This window comes from Xyrauchen texanus, chromosome 33 (assembly GCF_025860055.1).
Source record: "Xyrauchen texanus isolate HMW12.3.18 chromosome 33, RBS_HiC_50CHRs, whole genome shotgun sequence".
NCBI classification, from domain to species: Eukaryota; Metazoa; Chordata; class Actinopteri; order Cypriniformes; family Catostomidae; genus Xyrauchen; species Xyrauchen texanus.
In genome coordinates this window covers 36,913,711-36,936,127 of record NC_068308.1, presented here as the reverse complement: position 1 = coordinate 36,936,127, position 22,417 = coordinate 36,913,711, and the positions used below count along the sequence as shown (strand labels likewise).

General features: G+C 37.5%; 1 protein-coding gene across 6 annotated transcripts in view; it reads left to right on the top strand.

Annotated features, from left to right (window-relative positions):
* The window catches only part of LOC127627051 (receptor-type tyrosine-protein phosphatase epsilon-like), a 107,077-nt gene that overhangs the window by 50,513 nt on the left and 34,147 nt on the right, over nt 1-22,417 (top strand). For 5 of the 6 annotated variants that reach the window (XM_052103265.1, XM_052103259.1, XM_052103261.1 and 2 more), the window contains 2 exons: nt 3,448-3,651; nt 22,060-22,131. In XM_052103265.1, coding sequence (XP_051959225.1) covers nt 22,068-22,131 — 64 coding nt within the window. In that variant the 5' untranslated portion in view covers nt 3,448-3,651; nt 22,060-22,067. The remainder of the gene's footprint in view (nt 1-3,447; nt 3,652-22,059; nt 22,132-22,417) is intronic. The other variant, XM_052103264.1, reaches the window with a different exon arrangement.

The window sequence follows — 22,417 nt, the reverse complement described above, 5'->3', positions numbered from 1 at the left end:
ATTCTGGATCATTTGTCAGGAGTGCACATGCAGGGAGGCCTGCAATGAGAGCGTTACAGTAGTGTGGCATGTTCAGATAGGAAGGGTCTTATCATCCTGATATTGTAGAGTGTAAATCTACATGATCTTGCGGTCTTTTAGATGTGGTCCATGAAATGTATTTTGTTATCAATGGTTACCCCTAGATTTCTGACCGTATTTGAAGGCTTGAAAGAGCCATCTTGGCATTTTAAGAATCGACATTCGGATCGTACAAATTAAGATACTAGAAAGCCAAAAATCCAAAAGCATGACAGAGGTCCAGCATGTCCGTGAGAAAAACCGTGATCCTGCAAAATCAGTTTGTCTCTTTCGTGCCTCATAGAAGCATTTCTGACTGCATCTCTGAACATGTCACAATATATCACGATACATGGATCTAAGTATCCATACAATATTGTGAGAAAAATATCGTGATATATTGATATGGCCCTACATCAGCACTGCTGTGATTCGGTCATAAAAACGCATTTGTGCATGATCGATCAGAATCTGCCGTTGCTGTTTCAAAACAAATGATGCGTCCAAGCCTCTGTTAGTAATTCAAAATGTTCACTTCACAAATAGTATCACGGCTTGTGCTGTTTCTAACAAGTTATTGGATAAACAAGGATAGACGGATGGATGTGTGTGTTTGTCTGTGTGTGTGTGTGTGTGTGTGTGTGTGAGAGAGAGAGAGAGAGAGAGAGAGAGAGATATAGAGAGATAGAGTGTGTGTGTGTGATTTACTGTTGCTCATACTACAATCAAAGATGATCTTTGCCAGCTTTCTGAAGGCTCAGATATGTTAGTGGAATACAGATGTCAAGACAGGGTATTCTCTCTATTCACAGTATGCCAGCTACACATGTACACTTCAGCTATAGAAACAGCATGTCCTCCAGCCGATTTTAAACAGTATGTATCACATGTGGAAGCTCACAGAGCACTGCTATGTTGTCAAACAATGCCAGTATCTTTTGCGACCATCTGCTCGGCTAATCATATGTAAGATTAAAACATAAATGACAGTATACTCCTATACATATATGCACTACACTTTCAGATTTATGAATGGGTATGAACATGTTAAGCGATGTTGTTTTTTATACAGTGAAGTTTTTAGTGCTGAATGTTGCTCTACACCATCAGTGCTCATGGAACTATAGCACCTTAGTGCAATCATGATTAAAGAGACTTTTGGGAACTAACTGTGGGGAACAGCTTATTATAGATGTTGTCCATAGAGCTTATCTTGTATTAAATTGAGAACATTACTTAGTGAAGTGATTCAAATGGGTGAGTTGCATAAGGTGTGGCGACTATTGATAAATCCATACTGAATCACTGTTAAAGTACAGGGAGATGACCAAGCTTTGATTCAAAGAGGCTTTGTTGAGTGCTATAACCCTGGTAAATTAAAATCCTGGTTTTTCCAGATACGCTGCATGCTAATGGAGGTTTTAAATATAAACCTCTATTCAGTGCTTGAGGACTGTCTACTGTTTGAGCCAGTGCTACTAATTAGCTGAGTTGCCCAGGGACGCACATGGCACGTTTATAGCTCCTAGCTCCAGATAAGGATGTGGTTTTGGTTTGTTTGAGCTCTGAGTAGCAAGTAACAGACTGATCTTACTGTTAATTCAGCAACAGTAGGTCGAAAGGCTTGCTGCTCAAACCAGTCTGTGCTATTGAAATTTAAACCCACTGCTTCCAGTGGCCGAAACTGAAAGTGTTGTTGAACATGTGGACATGACATACTAACAGAATGTGTTCACTTTACTTATGATTTCATGCCTGTTGGACATTGGTTAAACTTGGTAACCCCATTAGTCTGGTTGCTAGAATAGCTGGTCACAATAGCAACAGCTTTCAATGCACAAGTGTGGGGATTCAGTACCCTCCCTGGTAGATATATTTTACTATGTCACCCCTGTCCGATCCTCTTCCTCTTCTTCCTCTAGATCAAGCCTTTCCTTTCTCTCTCTTCATCCACACCCTCCTCCCACTCTCATGTATGGTTTCCCCTTGAAGGGTTGCTGGGATTATATTACACAGAAGACATCTCTGCATTCAGGCCCCGGGCTGCGGCCGTTCCAATGCGTGACGATGTCGAGAGCTGTTTAAATGTTAAAAATGGTATCTGCATTTGAAGGACTGGTGGCTGGTTAATCTGAATCAAATCATTACTAGATTTGAACTGTGTCAAGAGCTGTTAAATATACACAATACAAATGAAGAATGACTTTGGATTACCTCTGTGTTTGATATAGCAGTAGTTAGTGATGTTTGCTAAGCCAAACTTCAATATTAATATTGCTATAAGTGGGTGTTTCTTCAACTTCAAGCAATTTCATGTCCCAGAGGTTGATTTTTGTTAAAACTAACAGATTTCAACCTTTTCTTTTTGTTTAATTACAGTCTTACTAAATCTGACCAGACCTTCATGATTTATATTTATAATATTTTTTTTAAATTTTGTATATGTTTTATTGTTTTAGCCTTGTGCCGGATCCAGACTTTCAATATTAAACTATGAAAATCTTTTATAAAAATACATATTATTACATGTTTACAATGTTGATAATCTAAACAAAGAGTGAAATAGACATAAACCATTTAAATATTTATTGTTAGAAAATTATTTAAATATATATATATATATATATATATATATATATATATATATATATATATATAAATCATTTATAACGCCGCTATATATTTCCACAACAACAAACTTTTTTTCTCCAATAAAGTTATTAATCAATTCCAATCAAGCTGTATTTTTTATTATTAAAAATGTGTATTAAGGATACATAAAATGTTAGCTATACAAATTCTCAATACACAGGAGTCATCTATTTTAATTACAAAACCAAAAAAACTTTTCAAATGTAATTCCCATAACCCTCATTTCCACCACAAATTCATTTTAGACACAATCCAGAATTTGAGATGTGCTAATGACACTGTGGTGGGAAGTTTCTTGACTTTCAGTAACAAATAAAAATGACAAATCTCCTGACATGTATGCACACTGTTGGGCATTGTTAGTAGACCAAAAAAATAAAATAAAAATAGTGAAAGTGTGAATTTTTTTTTTAATGAGACTGTAGTTTCATGTATTATTAGACTATGGGACATACTGTAACTTACCTTGCACTGTTTGTACCATGTGCACCCTTACAAGAGCCCAAATTCATGTTGCCCAAATATGCTGATGTTGCGCTCTTTTTCTTCTTGCATAATTAAATTAAGCATCGCACCAGGAATGAAAATATGTCTGGTTTTAATTGCGATGATGACTGTACATTATTCCTTACTTCATTTGCTCAAAAATCATTTAACCTGAGTGTCTCTCTCTCTCTCTCTCTCTCTCTCTCTCTCTCTCTCTCTCTCTCTCTCTCTCCATATGTATATATATAGGTATCAGAATTGAAGTGTCTAGATTCGTGTTTCCTGTGACATCTTTTACTTCTCAAATCTGCTTGGTGAAGGATAGAGAGAGAGAAAAACAGAGAAAGATTTTCAGACTTGAAGGAGCAATGTGACGGTTGGATTACTCCTTCCTCTGGGATTCTCTGGCTATGATGGACCTCCAAACCAGACATTGAATCAGCTCTGCTCAAGGTATGTACCACGCTACAAAACATTTTCCTCAGTAAAAATGCAGGAAAGATTACAAATGTAATGTAAAATACTCAGACAGTCTCCTTCGGCTTGCTCTCTGGGGTTATAAATACAATTATTATTTAATTACTTATTATATCATATTTTATCAAAATACACAATGATGACTCTAAGACATTATAGACATTACAGTTTTACCTTCTGTCAATGCCTGATCTTCTGTACAGCTGCTTGGAAACGATGTGTGTTATGAAAGGCGCTATACAAATAAAAATGACTTAAAAGTAACAAATGTAATCTGACATAGACCTGATCCACCTATCCGATACTGCTCTGATACAGAAGTTTTTTATTTTATTTTATATAGTTTCTTAATTGGCTACACATTTTATGAAATAATGTGCAGTTAGAGGTTTGTATTTCTTTGCACATAAAAGAGTGCTGCCAATTACCTCACAGTGAGGTATAGATATTCCAAACTGAAAACATCACTGGTATCGGATCGGGATCCATATCCTAATAAAACTCTATAAAACATTTTCCAAAATGTTTACTTTATCTAGTACTGTATGTGTTATTGTATATTTTATATAAAATCTTTTATACTATTTATTCTATATATATTAAAAAGAAAGGATACTTTATTTAATTTTTACATATTAGAGCATCTTTGTTTTATGTAGTATTGTTTTTTAATTATTGTATTTTTATAAAATAATTTGGTAACACTTTACCATAAGATTTAATTTGTTAACTTTAGTTAATGCATTAGGTATCATGAAAATTAAATGAAATTTTAAAATGAAATTATTGTCATTTAATAAAATATACATTTGTATTTTGTATTAATTTATTTGCATTTCTAAAAGTTATCTTTTATAAATTGTATTAATAAAATTATTCTGTAAAATGCAATAATAACAATAATAATAATATAAGATAATATTTTGATTAATAATAAGTTTAATAATAATAAGCATATTTTTGTTACATTAAATATTTCACTGGCAACAACTTTTTTAAATAACTTTATTTATTGAATGTTTTATATACATAAATAAATATATGTACGTGTTTACACATGCACTTAATGTGCAGGTAATTTTTTTAATGCACAGTGAGAATTTTTCTCAAGCACAGATATTTAATGCACAGAATATTTTTGATGCACATTGGGGATTTTTCTTAGGCACAGAGAATTTTTCTCATGCACAGGAAGGATGTTTTTTATCTTGAAATTGCTGTTTGTTCATTTGAGATCTTTTTATATAGACTCTCTTGGCCCTTTTTTGCATGTGGTCTTCTGGGACTTCACTGCATGTCCCAGGGGTCGCAGAATTCCCAGTCCATGAGTTCCTCCTCATCGATAATATTTTGGAGCACCTGACTGCTTGTCCCAGCCATGTACACACACCTTTCTTCAATCCTCTGTTTTTTTGGTGGCGGTTCTTCTGTTTTTGTTTTTCTACCTCCCACAATGTCAGCGTATGGCTTTTTTCTACTAGTTTTCACCTCTTCAGGTTTCAAAATCCTTCTCTTTTGCTGCAGTTCATCCTCTTTCCTTTTATGAAATCCCACAATGTCTGCATAAGGCATCTTTCTGCTTGTTTTGACGTCCTCTGTTTCCCAATTTTTTCTTCTCTTTGGCTGAGGTTCATCCTCCTCCTTTATATCATATCCCACAACCTCATCATGAGACCTCTTTTGGGCCCTTCCAGGTCCATTGTCCTTCCCATTGCATCCCAATGGCTTGAAACATCCATTGTTTTCTTGCCGTGGCGTCATCTTCAACTGCAGAAGAGATCAGAGGGTTTCCAGCAGAGCACCTGTATTTATAGCAAATCAGTAGTGATGTCATAAAGAAGACTGTGATGTCATGGAATGCTTAATTTGTTTTCCTTTGATTTTGTGTTCTTTTGAATCTGTGATCAGAACTCCTGTAGTGGCAGTGATGTCATTACTGTTTTGTTGTGTGGGTGGGCTATTTTGACTCAGGCAAACAAGCTGCTAAAGTAAATTAACATGGCATACATATTTGTCTTTTAGCAAGTGAGGGTTTGCAAGTTAAGAAATTATAGCAGAAATATGTTACTAATTAAAAAAGCCTAAATTGCATGCGTTCCAGCTCACTCAGTTGGCCTTCTGTTTACCAGTCTGGCGTAATAGTGTTGGGAGACCACTAGAGGATGAAATAACATTTACTAAATCTGGTCATACACAGATGGCTGTCCAAAAAAATCGGATAATCGATACTTGGATAAGGCATTGATCCCAACACTGGCTGGTAAATGGCAGATTTCACTCAGCAGTGATTGAGTAGTATAGTGCAGAAGAAGTTATTAGCACTGAGATCTTTATATAAGGTATAACTTACTGTAGGGTCACTTAGGCCACATCCACGCTATTCCGTTTTTAAGATTAAAAACTCTGTTTCTTGACGTCATCATTTTCTGGTTGCGGTTATGGATTACTTGGCTATGGAGAGCATTTTTGAAAATCTAGTTGCTAGGTTGTTATTGTCTCCATTCAGCCCCTATTTTTTAATAAACACCCAAACATGCTCATTAGAGTCATTAGAGTGTTTCAGTCTGTCCTTTCCAAATGTCAAGCCGAATGAAGTGCTGGACATCTATCAGGCTGGAGATGTTGTCCTGATTGTCCTTCCTCTCTTATTAATCGCACTGTGACATTTACAACAGCATTACCTCTATCTGCTTTCAGAGCGCACCTTCGTATGCACATTATACACAGAATTATGTGAGCTAACTAGCGACATTTTTGCTAAATTATATTCAATAACTTCCTACATGTGTTGTGGCAGTTCCAAGGTGAAATGTCCACTGTGTGGCGCTAAAAGCGAGTAAAAGTTAGGTAGGTTTTTGCCAAATTTCAATTTGTTTTCAGAACAAGACTATTTGTTTTATTAAGGTCAGGTCAAGGAAAGTTGTCATGTGTTTTATATGTTTCAGTTCGCTAAATACAATGTTCTCACACAAAAAAAAATGGCTTGCTATTTTTTTAGATATTGTCTTTTTCATTTATGCTGTTTTTCATATGTTGTTTTGAAGATAGCATTTAAAAAAAAGAGAGATTTTTTTTTTTATCAGTCAGTAGAATTACATACAATGTTAATGTTTGATTTCAGTTGGACTAAAACAGTTTTTGCCTGTTTAAAATGCCATGTAAACACTTTAGTCCCACTGAAATCATACCAGTCAGACTAAAAGACCTACATCATTACAAATGTATCTCTGCTTCATCCAGTATGCTCTGTATATGTAGGTTAATCGAACCATTAGTTAGCCTTGACATGGCTTGTGCATGTGATACACAACATATACAGCACTTCCTTAGCTGACATAATTTGTTTAACCCCCTAAGAACCCATGTCCACATGCGTGTACGTTATGTTTTGGCTTCACAATAGGCTATGCTTAATTTAACTTAATTTAAACTGACTTATCTCAGTTCAGGAGTCTCTAGGCTGTCATTAAAGGGTTAAACTTTTGACACAAATGACAAAAAAACATGAGTTTAGCTTTGGGAGAAACAAAACTACATTTGGTAAGAAACCTCATTAAGTTTTTACATTAAAACCTGTTTGAGTCAGAAGATTAGCGTCTCTAGTTTCATCCGATATGACATGTTAATAATGTCATTGATTTATTGTAAAACAGCACAGTGTTAAATACAATGACCATGAGTGTGGACTATAGGCTCATTTTCCTTAAAATATCCTATATTCACTGTAAATGATCACATTGCGAATCAATGGGTTCATCCAAAAGCTGGAAAATGTTGCTTTCAGAGGCTGTATACAGAGTTAGGTTGAAAATAAGGTGTGTTTCGAACTGTTCTGAGACCAGTCCAGACAAACAGCATTTAATTAGGGTGCAAGGGAACATCCTATTTTTTTCCTATGCAGCCAAGTGCATTCACTCCTAAAATCCAGTCAAAAGTTCAGTTTCAGGCTGGAGATGAAGTTTGGACTACTCAATGTGTTTAGCAGACATGGGACAAAGACAGTAGCATGACTATGCAAAAACCTGCTTTAGCTCGATTATAACTGTACATTTAAACATACTAAAGTGTCAATAAACAGCAGGAGCCCACTGTTTCCATTATGGTTAATGTGTGCTAAAACAAAAACTATACGTTTTTTTTTCTTTTCTTTTTTCTGGGTGATAGAGTTGGATGTATTCAATGGTTTTTGCTAAGACTTTGAATTATGTCCCCATTCAAAAATGTACTTTCTAAAATAAACCTACCCTAAGAACTGTGACAACAAGCCCCATTCTCCCCTAGAGTGTTTTATCCTGGTTATTCTAGCCAGACAGGACTTCAGCATCATTTTAAGATAGACACAAGATGTCTCATCCCCTCGCTTTAATTTCTCTCTTCGATCGTTTAAGTCGTCTCATTTCCTGCTCTGTCTGGGCTGAGTACCAATCAAAGCTGAGATTGCTCTCCCCAGGTTTCCTGCATGGATTTCATGTCTCATTCATGAAATGCCAGCACACGCACTTAAACACGCACACACAAACACACTTTCTCTCTCACAATGGGCCATCTGATTCAGCAGAGCGTGTCCTAACGTCATGGCTTCCCCCGGCTAACATCTCCGTGTGTGATTTTCCCCAGATTGCCCTGTGCTTTATGTAATCCTGAATGGATTTTAAACCAATCAATGTCTTAGGGAAGGCGAGCTTATAGTAAAAGCTGGACACTGATTGGTTATTCATTAATTAATTAATTAATTAGTTTGTCTCTCTACTTTAAAATTGTTTATCCTATCCCAGCTTAATACTCAGATACTACTAGAAGTAAACCATATGATTGATTGCCCCGAGAAGTGTTCATTTTGTGACTATATGTCAAAACATTGCTATGAGTATTTGAGAATCCTGACTTGGCAACATTGGCTCAGCCAATGGCGCGAGTTTGGGCTGGGACTGTCTTTTGACTAAAAGCAGAGGGGGATGTGTTTGGGAGACCTGTTTGAAAACAATCATTATTTTTATAATTTCATTTGGTGACACTAGTGGTGCAGAAATTAGACACTTCACCTTTAAGAGATATTTGTCTTGTAGTCAACATGAAATCCAAAAAGGTCAGTATTTAGAGACTTAAAGCAATGATTTACCCAGATATGAAAATTCTCCCATCATTTATTCACCCTCATGCAATTTCAGATGTGCATGACATTCTTTCTTCTGCAGAACACAAACAGAGATTTTTAGAAGAGTATATCAGCTCTGTAAGTCCAAACAAGGCAACAGGGTCCAACAAGTTTAAGCTCAAAAAAGCACATAAAGGCAGCATAAATGTATATCCATAAATTCTCCTCTCAGCTTAGTAGGTGGCGATATGCATGAAGAATTTGAATCGCCAAAAGAAGAAGAACACTTGGGTTAGAAGAGCGCTTAGGAGGGCTGTTTGAAAGTGGAGATTTATAGTAAAAAATGACTTAAATATTGATCTGTTTCTTATGAAGACATAGATTATAACACTGGAGTCATATGGATTACTTTAATTAAGCCTTTATGTACCTAAAAACCTAAAATATTCTTATCTGGGATGGCATGAGGGTGAGTAAATGATGATTCCCCCTTTTTTTTTTGGGACGAACTATCCCTTTAAATCCATTTTGGCTAACTTCATAAAGCCCTCTTATTTATTAAATGTTGTCAGGTTTGTGTAATTTGAGGTGCCAGATTAACAGCTTATTTGTGATCAAATGTAATTATTTTCTGATCTGTCAGACCAGTATAGAGTTGGCAGTACCCACCGCCCTATGGTGCCACCCTACATGTGACCCGGCATGCAGAGAGCGAAACAGAGACACTCAGCATGAATGAGCTGAGATCAGTGGCCTCTTGTTGGGAGTGTGTGTGCGTGTATAAACTGGCTTTGCACCAGCACAATAACACTCAGTGTAAATGCAGTGCACTCTTTGATCGGCCCACACTTCTATAGTTGTTTCTCACAAGCCAATCCGAGCGAGAAACAGACTTATGCAACCTTAATCAAAAACATGGCACTGGAGCACAGCCTGCCGCTAGTCTGTCAGGTTGAGAGTCAGGCATCTGTGAAAACTATCTCGGTTGAATTTTGTTCACATAATGCAACAGTGAGAATGATCCCATTGAACCTGTGGTGTTAATGTCAAAGGTAAAGTTTAAGCAATGTCAGAAAAGAAGATTTAATAAGGTTTAGATGTAGAATACACTCTTTTTGTTGATATTAATAATGATGTTAATAATTAAATAATTTAATTAGTTATGCGCCCTATAGATGCACCAAAATAGACATTTTGCAGATACCAATATACATTATACATGTTAACATGATTTTAGTGTAACAAAATGTCTTACTATTTAAAAATAAAAAAATATAAAAATGGCTGAAATAATATTTTCGCCATGATTATTTTCACAGGATCAGTAAGAGAATGGAGCCAGCTCATAAATGTTAAAATATACACCATTTCAAAAGCCATAAACATTATACATTATAAAGTGTTAATATTATTTTAGTGTGATAAAATTAGGAATTCATAGGCTTTTACGAGATTGCAGTGCTCATATCATCTGTGCAGATTTGTATTAAATGTGTCTGACTCAACTCGAGCCTAAAACCCGGAATTAATCTGCTAATGTTGATTTTAAGTTCAGTATAAATTTGTTATGAGAAACACAGGTTGCATTTGCTGTGAAGCTGTTGAATTCTTTATTGTAAAAGCTCTGTTGGCATGTCGTAAGATGTACTGTATATCACTGTCTGTCATCTCACACAAACACACTGAGACAGTAGCTGTTTTTATGCAGTCAGCTGTGAACTATTAATCACCCTCAAATTGTGCAGCTTGTTAAGGGGACTACCTTGAATCATGTTACTATGCCTGCAAAATGACCCTTGCCATGGCTTGTTGTACATATCGTTGCAGTTTCCTGGTGAAATGAACATTAGAGGTGCTAAAACAACAAGTTTTATTCACTTTCATACAAATCACCAGTAAAACGGCAGATTATCAGTTCATAAACACTTACTTTTCACCATGTTCCTCACACAATGCTATCTTATGACATCTAAAGGATTGGACTGTTTAAGGCGATACATTTTGACGTTTGCATTGCATAGCCAACTAAATTTACAAGCTTGTTAGGGCATGTTCAAATTGCGCCATAGCTCAACAGATAAAGCGTTGCACTTGTGATGTAAAGGACCGGGATACGAGTCCTGAACAGCACGCGAGTCGACATGTGTGCTGTCGACGTGTGCTGAAACTGTCATAGAAGCACCATAAAATGAAATTATGGTGTTTCCATCTCACTATTGCTTTTATCACACTATAGGTTTTCAGTTTTATGCCAGTTTTAAAGCTTTAGTTGGGTCTGTGTTGAACTGGATGTCTGAAATAATCTTTACTTGTTCAAGAAACAGAGCTATAGGTTTCCTGGAGCTCAACTGATAGAGCAGGGTGCTAGTAATGCCAAAGACATAGGTATTGGTGAAATGTTGAAAGTTGCTTTGGCGTTTCTGGACCAAAAATAAATGTTGGTAAATGTCAACCAACAGAAACATTTTGGTCAGTGTGCTCAAACTAGTGTCCCACTATGATGTTTAAAAATATATCTGGCCCAGAAATGGTTTTGTTGCCTACAAACAGATGTATTGTTGTTTCATCCTTTTTAAGGAAGTGATGGGTTTTCTATATCAGTGGTTCTTAACTGCTAGATTGCAAGCCATAAATGCGTCTCAGGCCTCTGCTGATAGTCTCAGGGAAAACAATGCTAAATTGGTACAATGGAACTAAAGGCCCCTCTTTAGGAAAATAATAAACACATTATAGTAACACAGATACATAATAGGGACAAAAGCTATAGGGCATTTTATCAACTTATGCAAATACCTTTGAGACAGCGAGAAATTAAACTGCTTAAAATAACCGCTGCAGAACAGGGTGCATGATTTCCTGTTGATTTCAGTCACATTTGTTAATACATAACACATACAAGTATAGTATAGTTGTGATTAGAGCGTTCAATTTGAGCCCACTGTAACCATTCTTCATGACCAATTTATTCTATTTTTAAGGGGGGCCTTTAGCCCCTACAAGGGGCTTTTTTACCACAAAGTACTATCCTTTAACTTATTGAACAGTTATTGGAAAAAACTGTTGATAGAGGTCTATCCACCCGAACCAGAGGACGCGGGACCCATCCCGGGGCCCGTACATATTTTAAATGGTCAGCCGGTTCCGGGTCCTGGTCGGGTCCCATTCTTGTACTTCGGTGTCCCGGGTCTGTTTAACATCTTCAGTGATGTGATGACTTTACCAATTGATGATTGGCTCTTTTATTTAGAAGGCGGGACTTATTCCGCCATATCGGTGTTTGACAGATGACTTAAACCGAAGTGGGGATGGGGTCTGTGTACACTGTAAACCCTAAATTAACCCTAAATTCCTAAAATGAGCATAACAATTATGATTAAACCAACTTTACAGCTCAAATAATACATTTATAAATATACTGTAAATAAACACTTTTGGTACCATGTTGGATTGTCACTAATATCCACTGTAAAATACAGAATGAGTCCTGAAGCAAAACCAGTTGAAAACAACTGCACTATGTTGCAGTATTTATGTGTGTGCTTGCTTATGCATAGCCCAAGGCCACAGTCTTAGTTTATCAAACCATGGCAGTTTGTCACGTTTCCATGGTAACTTCCAATGGTGAGACGGCTGTCTGGCTGTTGGATATCAGATGTGACCTCCCGTTCGTGGAGACCTGCATTAATGCAACATCGCATTGCGTCACAAGCTTACATGGTTTTATTGGAACCTTTGTGCACTTTTGTGGTCACTATGGGCTTGTGTACATGACTGAGTAAGTCATTGAGGCCTCTTTCTCTTAAATGGGTCAGTTTGCAAGAACTACATAGCAGATGGACCATCCCGAGATGAGGTGAGAGAAAGAGATAAAGAGAGAAAACAGCCTTTAAATTAAAAAAAAGGAACTAGCTAATAAAAGAAAAAAAAAAAAAGATTGCAAGTAGGTAGAAGATCAGAAAAAGTGAAAAAAAAAAAAGAAAAAAAAAGATAAATGATATTAAAATATTATCTTAAATAAAATATTGTAACAGCACTGAACTTGTAATCAAATGCATCCTCTGTGACATCAATCAGGTATATTCACAAGATAAATGTAATATTGCAACTTACATCTGCACTGACAATAAAATTAGTTTTATGACTATGACACTTCCTTAAAAACATGCTACACCTAACGCAATATCTTAAACTGTCTAATTATCTAATACAACAGAGGAACAAATGTCACACTAGAGTTAGGTCATTTCAAAAAGCAATCCAGTGCTGGCCGGAAGCAACAATTTAAAGTAAAAAAAACTTTTAATATCTATTTGTTTCTTACACCAACCTATCGATTTGCTTCAGAATAGTCATGTGGATTACTTTTATGCTGCCTAAATATGACATTTGGTCCATCAAATAGCCAGCAGCGTACAAGGATGGAAGTAAATCATTAGACATTTTTCATTTTTGGGTGAACTGACCCTTTAAGTAAATTAATTATGTGTTATTATTTTAGGAGTGCAGGTTTGCAGGACAGTTTTGTTTATGTTGTTTAATCTTAAATATTAAACATATTAATATTAATATGCATAGCCTCCATCGGCAGTATTGCCACGGCAACACTAATTTTATTTTAAGTATTGCCCTGTAATACTACTTTTCTCCATTCGTACAGCTTCATTAACCTGCATTTTTAACTCTCTCTCTCTCTCTCTCTCTCTCTCTCTCTCTCTCTCTCTCTCGTCGTGCATCATTCTCATGCTTGTGGAATTTAGTGTGAATGCTCATTTGCACATTTGCTGAACTTTAAGATTACACTTTAAGATTAAGTGACATGTTCCTCATCTAATGTAGGCTATACATGTGTTTTCTCTGCCTCTGTGAATTAGTCAATTTTAATAATCTATGAATGCCATATGTACCAGTAATAGTGAACATATTCATAATACAAGTACTGTAATATTCATACTTATAATATACATGCATAATATTCAAAATATCATTTTATTATCTATCTTTAATATACATGATATTGTCTATCAGTAAGCATCAAAGCTGATGAAGTAATAAGGTTCCCCTCTTTTAGGATTTCATCTGTTAATATGTTCAGTGTATTTGACTTGTCAGTATTGACTGTTAAAGGGATAGTTCACCCAAAATGAAAATTCAGTCATCATTTCACATTTCCATGTTTTTGCAAACTTGTATGACTTTCTTTCTTCTTTGGAAATTAAAAAGGAGATGTTAGGCAGAATGTTAGTCTGCGTATTCACTATCATTGTATGGAGAGAAAAAAAGATACAGTGAAAGTGAATGGTGACTTAGACTGATATTCTACTTACACAGAAGAGAGATATTCACACAGAGAACAAAGTGAGGTTGAGTAATGATGAAACATATTTTTTGGGTTTACTATATTTTGAATGACCTGTTTAAGTTTTTGTTAAAGGTATCTTCCAAGAACAACAATATTCAGTAAATGGAAGTCAGCACATGACTTCATTAAGCCTTTATGTGCTTTTTGGACCTTTAAAGTTCTGAAATATCCTTCTAAAATCTTTGTTTGTGTTCAGCAGAAGAAAGAATGTCATACACATTTGGGATGGTATAAGGGTGAGGAAATGATATCACCCTGCAGCTGTTGCCTGGTTGCCCACTATAGCTAAGCAGGGTTGAGCCTGGCCAGTACCTGGATGGGAGACCTCCTGGGGAAAACCAAGGTTGCTGCTGGAAGAGGTAGTAGGGAGGCCAGCAGGGAGTGCTCACCCTATGGTCTGTGTGGGTCTTAATGCCCCAGTATAGTGATGGGGACACTATACTGTAAAAAAGCACTGTCTTTCGGATGGGATGTTAAACTGAGGCCCTGACTCTCTGGGGTCATTAAAAATCCCTAGGGGCACTTTCTCGTAAAGAGTAGAGGTTTAACCCTGGTGTCCTGGCCAAATTCCCCCATTGGCCCCTATCTATCATGGCCTCCTAATAATCTCCATCCCTAAATTGGCTACATCACTCTACCATCTCCTCTCCACCAATAGCTGGTGTGTGGTGGATGTTCTGGCAGCACTATGGCTGCTGTTGCATCATCCAGGTGGATGCTGCACACTGGTGGTGGTTGAGGAAATTCCCCCCTATACTATGTAAAGCGCTTTGAGTTTGAGAAAAGCGCTATATAAATGTAAGTTGTTGTTGTTAATGGTTCCCTTAAGTCTTTTCATCTGGGGATGAAATGTGACCTGGACATGTTTTTGTGAGATTCATCCATTTGTTTTTGTTTGGTGACGAGAGAACATTATGTGTTTGCTTGCTTTCTGTCATTTATTCAGCTCTTTCAAAGTGACATGTACCCTTCACACTTATCAGTCGTGTTTTCACAAGCTGTCTGTGTTCCCGAATCACTTATTAAGATGAAATGAGAATGACTGAAATGCAGGCTGTAAAACGTTATCCCCCAACCGACTTTACGGATACAGAAGCATTAGATGTGGGGAGAAGAGTTTGTTTCTGTGGCTTTCCTCAGGAACAAAAGAGGTTGGAGGATACATTTATGTGGTGAACACTTCTGAAAACACTTAAATATATATATATTTTTGGAATTGTCAAATGTGAGTCAAATGGCAGATGAGGGAGAAGTGTTCAGGAAACCTGTGTGATGCTGCCTTAGAAAGTAGGGTTTAGAACAGTGCTTCTGTGCATGCTATTTTTCAGGTGCGATAAGAATTTGGTAAGATGCATTCAACCCACACAAGTATATTAACACACATTCAAACCTACACACTAGGCACATACTGTGCTTTTGTTATTGCATACTTTCACTTCTTGCATTTGTAAGGAAATTATATCTTTCCTCATTTGTAAACACAGCGGTTGCTGGGAGTTTCAAGTGGGCTGAAAAACCCCACTGCGGTATCATTAATACATGGTTAGTGCACGCACGCACGCACGCACGCACACACACGTAGACCTAACACTTACACAGACCTTTATGCATTTCCATTAAGACGTTATTTAGCTAAATTTAGCTAAAAAGCATATCATAGCCTGTTTAATGCAGGTGTTATTTTAAAATGAGGTTGTGATGTTGTGCATATGTTTCCCAACACTACCCAATGTTCACATGAAACCTGGATTTAATGACAGGTTCCATTGTGTCGACTTTCCCCATATAGTGTGACAACATGCCCCACTATTGGGGCACGTGGTCACAAAGATCAATGTGTGTTCGGTGAACTCTCTCCTTTAGTGTTTTGTTGTTGTTTCTCTTTTTTTTCATAGCCAAGACCTCAAGGTACTGTATGTGCGTATACAGAAATAGACATACCCTAATATAATACATAATATTTTATTTTTTCAATGGATGTTGTCCCTGGATGTCCTGGATTTAGATCACTCTACCAAACTATAACACACACACACACACACACACACACACACACACACACACACACACACACACACACACACACACACACACACACACACACACACACACAAACAGATACTCTCACTTACCATACAGCGACTGCATCCAGGGATGTTTCCGGCACATGTCGGGAAGGGGGGATAATGCCTCGCCCAAGGCTATGTGCAAATGTCTTTCATATAAAGGAGTCTGTCTACCAGCTTTACCCCGTGACCCATGTACAATATTGACTCTTAAGAACTGCCCCTCTTGCTGGGGGCAAAGAGAACAACCGCAGACCACTCCTGAACGATGGCAAGAACAAAAGCATCACATGCTCACTGAGAGAAGACATATAATTTTTATAGTTTGAAGAGTACAAATGAGGGTTGCCAGTGTTGCTATTGAGAGTTGTTCCATATCAGTATTAGTTTCTTTCTTCTGTGAAACACAAAAGAAGCTGTATTGATGTTAACACTGGTATTTTACATACAATTAAAGCATCCAAAAATCACAAAAAAGCACCATGAAATTGTCTCTATACAAAGTGCACTATATTCCAAGAGTTCTGAATACATACGATAGCTTTGTGTAAGGAACAGACTGAAATGTCTTGTCAATCACGCATGCCAAACGGCTTTGGTTCTTGCGCATCTCATATCCAATGCAACAATTTTGAATCTTCAATGAATCATGATTTGAATTTGGGTCTGTTCCTCACACAAAGCTTTCGTATGTCTTATGACTTGGAATATAGTTTGCGAGTCATGCGAACTACTTTTATTGTGCTTTTTTGTCATATTTGGAGCTTGACAGTGTCTGTCCCCTTTCATTTTTTATTATATGGAAAAAGCACCCCAGGATCTCCATTTGTGTTCCTCATAAGAGAAAATAAAATAGGGTTTGGAACAACATGGGAGTGAATGGTGACAGAATTTTCATTTTTGTGTAAACTATTCTTTTAAAGAAACAGGGCTTCAGAGGAAGCAGCCGAAAGACATTGACACAAACATATTCAAATCTAAGAGACACAGGTTTGCCAGACTCGTTTGGGAGTCTATTCACAAATTGATGTATGTCAGTGATTCGCCCCACTTACCATCACAGTTCCCCACTGTGTCCTAGCAAAAACTCAGTGAAACATAGCAATGTTGTTGGTGCTGTGTGTGTGTGTGTTTAACAGTAGTGGCCCTTAGGGAACACTGCCTCCGCTGTGCCCTTGAACAATGTAATTTACCCCAGGTTTCTTCAGAGAAACATACATTAATGTACGAAAGTCATTAAAATAATTCTTAGCTAAGTTATAAATAGCTAAGCATCCTTAAAATAAAACTATTAACAATAAAACAACAACCAGGGTGTAATCGTGTTCACTTAATCTATGATGAGCACGATTCGGAGCTTGCATTGTTTTGGTCTAAAATTACATTTTTACTCCACTGATGGACTGATGGTTTAGGGTTGGAGTTTGGGTTAAGGCTTATCTAAATATGCATTCCTGCTGAATTTAATACATCATTTCCAAATACAACTCGCTTTTGGCGCCACTCTGTGGACATTTCATGAAGAAGGAGCTCACACGTCCATATATGTTTAACAACACTTCCAGCTTAGGCCACCGGGGGCAGTGATTTGAATTTCGATAAGCACAGACTGATTTCAGCTGAAGACATTTCGACTTACTGCTGCCGAATTCACAGAGTTATCAGTCTGGATGAAATGTAGCTTAAAAAATCCAAGATATATTCTCTGAAAACAAGGTTTAAGGATGTTTACATGCTTTAATGGAAAACAAGACAAGAGCTGAATAAAAAAACTGATTTGCAGCATGGAGGAAAAGATTTTGCACCATTTGTTTGCATGTAGGCTATTAAATTGTGTCCATGTGAGTGTTTTGGGATATATACAGTATTTATGCTTGTCCACATGTTTTGCCCTGGCTTAGGTATCAGTTTTCTTACAACATGAAACAGGGAGTGTCATTTCTTCTCTTTAAAATTCTCCCATTAGTCTTCCTGGTTGCTGAAGGAAGCTCTCAAATCTTTATAAATTGCTGTGGGATTCTGTATCGACTCAAATGTGCTGCCAATGTCTGGGTTACAGTGTGCTCTGGGATACTATCGAAATTTTTTTGCATTTGATCACTGTTTATCACTGTGGCTAAAGCAGAAGCGGTGTCATTAACCTGGGGAAGAGATGGCAACAGGATGCATTATGGGAAGAAGGCAGGCAGGCGGAGGCAGTGTGATGCCCTGGGCAATGTTCTGCTGGGAAACCTTGGGTCCTGGCATTCATGTGGATGTTACATTGACACATATCACCTACCTGAACATTGTTGCAGACCACGTACACCCGTAGACCACGTACACCCCTTCATTCAGGAATGGTTTGAGGAACATGACAAAACATTCAAGGTGTTGACATGGCCTCCAAATTCCTCATATCTCAATCCGATTGAGCATCTATGGGATGTGCTGGACCAACATTTCTGATCCATGGAGGCGCCACCTCACAACTAACAGGACTTAAAGGATCTGCTGCTAATGTCTTGGTGCCAAATACCACAGGACACCTTCAAAGGTCTTGTGGAGTCCATGCCTCAACGGGTCAGAGCTGTTTTGGTGGCAAAATATTAGACAGGTGGTTTTAATGCTGTGGCTGATCGCTTTACACCATATTGCTTAATTTTATATAGTCAGCAAAATCATTGCGATTATATTGTTTATATTCAATATTTTGCCTTGCCTAATTTGCACGCAGGAAACAGATATTTGTGGAGATAATAATTGGTAAACAGAGAACAAACTGATTTGCATGCCGGTTCAGTGACGCTTCACGTTATCACTTTTTACAAGCACAACAGACAGTCTATTTGAACATTCACTTTTCATCATCGATTTCTCTTTTTTTAATTATGATTGTGCACATGAGCTGATACAGTGTAACAACTGCTGTGATAATATATATTTTAGCGTCTATAGATTTGAGCACACTCTGCATCACAACTAAGCAATGTGCATAAATACATTTGATCAGGGCTGGACTGGGAAGAGAAATCGGCCCTGGATTTTACATGGCAACTGGCCCTAAACTTGTTGAGCGGGTCTTCGCTGTCTTATTTGTCCTATTCGTTTTGTGGTCCGTTCTCATTTTAGCTATTGCGGCACATTAGCCGGCCGACACACCGGCCTGCTTGGTTCTCCCGATGGCCACTGTGCCCCTGATCAGCCCCAAAGTGCGTTGGCCCACCGGGAAAATGCCCGGTATGTCAAATTACCAGTCCAGCCCTGCATTTGATTGAATAAGATGTGCTCAAATATGCTCACCTAGGCTGGTTCACTTTTTGGAAAGCAGTGTCACTTAACCATGGCAAGGAATACGTAAACAAGTGCGTTCCGATCCAAATCTGTGTTCTGATTGTTGTTAAACGCATCATTGAGTGACTGTGTGCACGCTGCTGATTGTTTTGTAACTTACCGCTGAATGACGGTGCGCACGATTGTTGTTAAATTCACCGCTTAGTTTTGCAAAGAGAGTGTTCTGATTATTAGACTTTTATCAAAATTAGACAGATGAAGCCCGATGAAAAAGTTTGGCAGGCCACCAAAAATGTGGTACTTGGTAAGTACATCACATTGCAGAATTTAACTTTTGTGAATGGCATTTTGGCATTCAGGCTCAATTTGTATTTAATTTAATATGAGGTTATTAATACTGTATTAGAAAAGTATTATTTAAAATAGATTACTCTGCTTCAGCTGCTCAAAATTCACATCAACTACCCATATATCATTTTTAAATAACCTTTAACAGTCAATGCATTTAAACTCATACAAAATTCTCTATTCACTCAATGTTAAGTGGTTTAAATTACAGGACTGCAGAGCACTGTCTATATTGCTGTCTGTTATATATACACATTGTGCCGTTTTTGTGAATTACCAGGAGCACCCACTTCATTTTCTCAATGAAGCCCTTCAGTGGCTCTATGTGGGTGTTTTGTGGAGTGTCTTATCTCTCATGAGCAGTGTCGATAGTTGAGCTGTTTCTGTCCTGGTGTTGCGAATACTGTATGTCTGCCCCCCAGATATATTGAGGCCGGCCTACATTCACAAACACACAATCTCTCTCTCTCTCTCTCTCTCTCTCTCTCTCTCTCTCTCTCTCTCTCTCTCTCTCATGCTTTTTCTGCTTCTATATTTCTGAGTGGGATTTGCTTAGAAAATCATTACAATTGTTCATAATTGCGTTTAGGGGTTTTAACAAACTTCTAACACAAGTATTAAACCGCAGCGTGTAACTCAACCCCACATTGTTTGTGCTACAGACATGAATTATACCTCAAATTATGTGGGTTTCTTCAGAAAATTTAGAAAGTGTTTCTCCCACGTCAATGCGTGCAAATGTATCAATTATTATGAGATTATCAGAGAATTACATCAGATGAGCAGTTCAACACATGTAAGTCCACATATCTGCAGATTCATTCATTTGTTAGGATGATTAAACTGGTTTTAAACCTGGTTGATAGTTTGTTTAACGCATGTGAACCCAACTAGAGGTATGCATGGGTCCAAAAAAGGACATGTAAATGTCCTATCCAGAACCGACCCAGATACATCTATAATTTGAAAGTTTGGACCCGGACCCATACAGAACCGAGAAATGCTGTAAATGTACTACCGGAACCGACCCAGACCCATCTATTATTTGAAAGTTTGGACCCGGACCTATACAGAACCAAGAAATGCTGTAAATGTACTACCCGGAACCGACTCGGACCCGCCTATGTTTTCATTCTGGACCCGACCGGGACACACAGACCCGATTGAACCCGATCGGCACAGATCCCACAGCTTATTGCTATTAACAAGTTAATTTACAAGTTGTAAATGAAACCTTTGTGTCTTACCTAATGTAACGTTAGTAGCCGTCTCTCCTGTACCTGACAGTGATGCATACAATCCATCCTCCTTGCCAAGAAATGTGGTATAATAACATCCATGTTGTTCCTCTCATGCTGAATGAAATATCATGTAAAATCCACTCATTATTTCAGTTTCAAAAGTCCACTTGCAGTCACGATGTCGGACGACAAACGTGAGGTTTTTTGGTATCTCGCCTAATATGAAAACTTCCACCGTTTGCCCTTTTGAACTATAATAATGATTGCTCGTTCAGTCCCACGGCCGCTGACGTTAGCATTAATAAATTGCTGTCATCTGTGCTCTCTGAGACGTGTCTGACCGTAGATTTTAGACATACAAAGTGATCAAACTCCAACCACAATATCTCAAAAATCACAGTGATGCCAATAATGCACTTCGGTTTATGACATCTGTCAAACCCAGGTATGGCAGAATAAGTCCCGCCTTCTAAATAAAAGAGCCAATCATCAATTGGCAAAGTCATTGCGTCACTGCAGATGTTAAACAGACCCGAAACCCGAAGTACAAGAATGGGACCCGACCCAAACCCGGATGACCATTTAAAATATGGACCCGAACCCGTACGGTCCTCGGGTTTGGGTGGACCGGTGAAGACCTTTAAACCCAACCACCCCCCCCCAAAACTAACAAGATTAAAATAATCAGTGCTAATGGATGAGAATGTGGGGTTTATGAGTTTGTGTCTAGCTTTACATTTGAAACTTCAGACCAGACATCCTCTCCGCTTTAAAGCATTTCAACTGGAATTCTTTTCCTATGACTTTGGTGATATCTAGTGGAGCAGTAGCGCTATTGCATTTTTCCCTTGTGATGAATGATAGTGGGCAGAAATGTGTACTTCTGCTGTGTTGACTTCGGTTGTCTCATTGTCATATTTACATAAAACTGTCATTTAAAATGATTATTTTACTATTTCTAAACAATGTACTGATAATATGCTCTTTCTCTCTCTTTTTTAGCAGACACAATGCTCCTTGTTATATTCCAAATATCAACTCAAACACCAGTTGGCAGTTCAACAGAGAAAAATGGTACGTTCTCATTATTCAAAACTAAGAAAAAACATTGTTAATATAAATTAAATGTGTTTTACACAATGTATTAATTAAATGCATTTCTGTGACTTCTTGTCTAATACAAATTGGAGTTCTGAAAAGAGGACATGTGGTTGAAATCTATATCCAATAATTGTAAATGCCATTCAGATGTCATTAGAGGCCCATTGGTGTGTAACAATCCATTCTGCAAAACAACTGTTTTACTCATAGATGTGATAAATGGTGACAATGATGAATTATTTTATACTTATAAAACCTT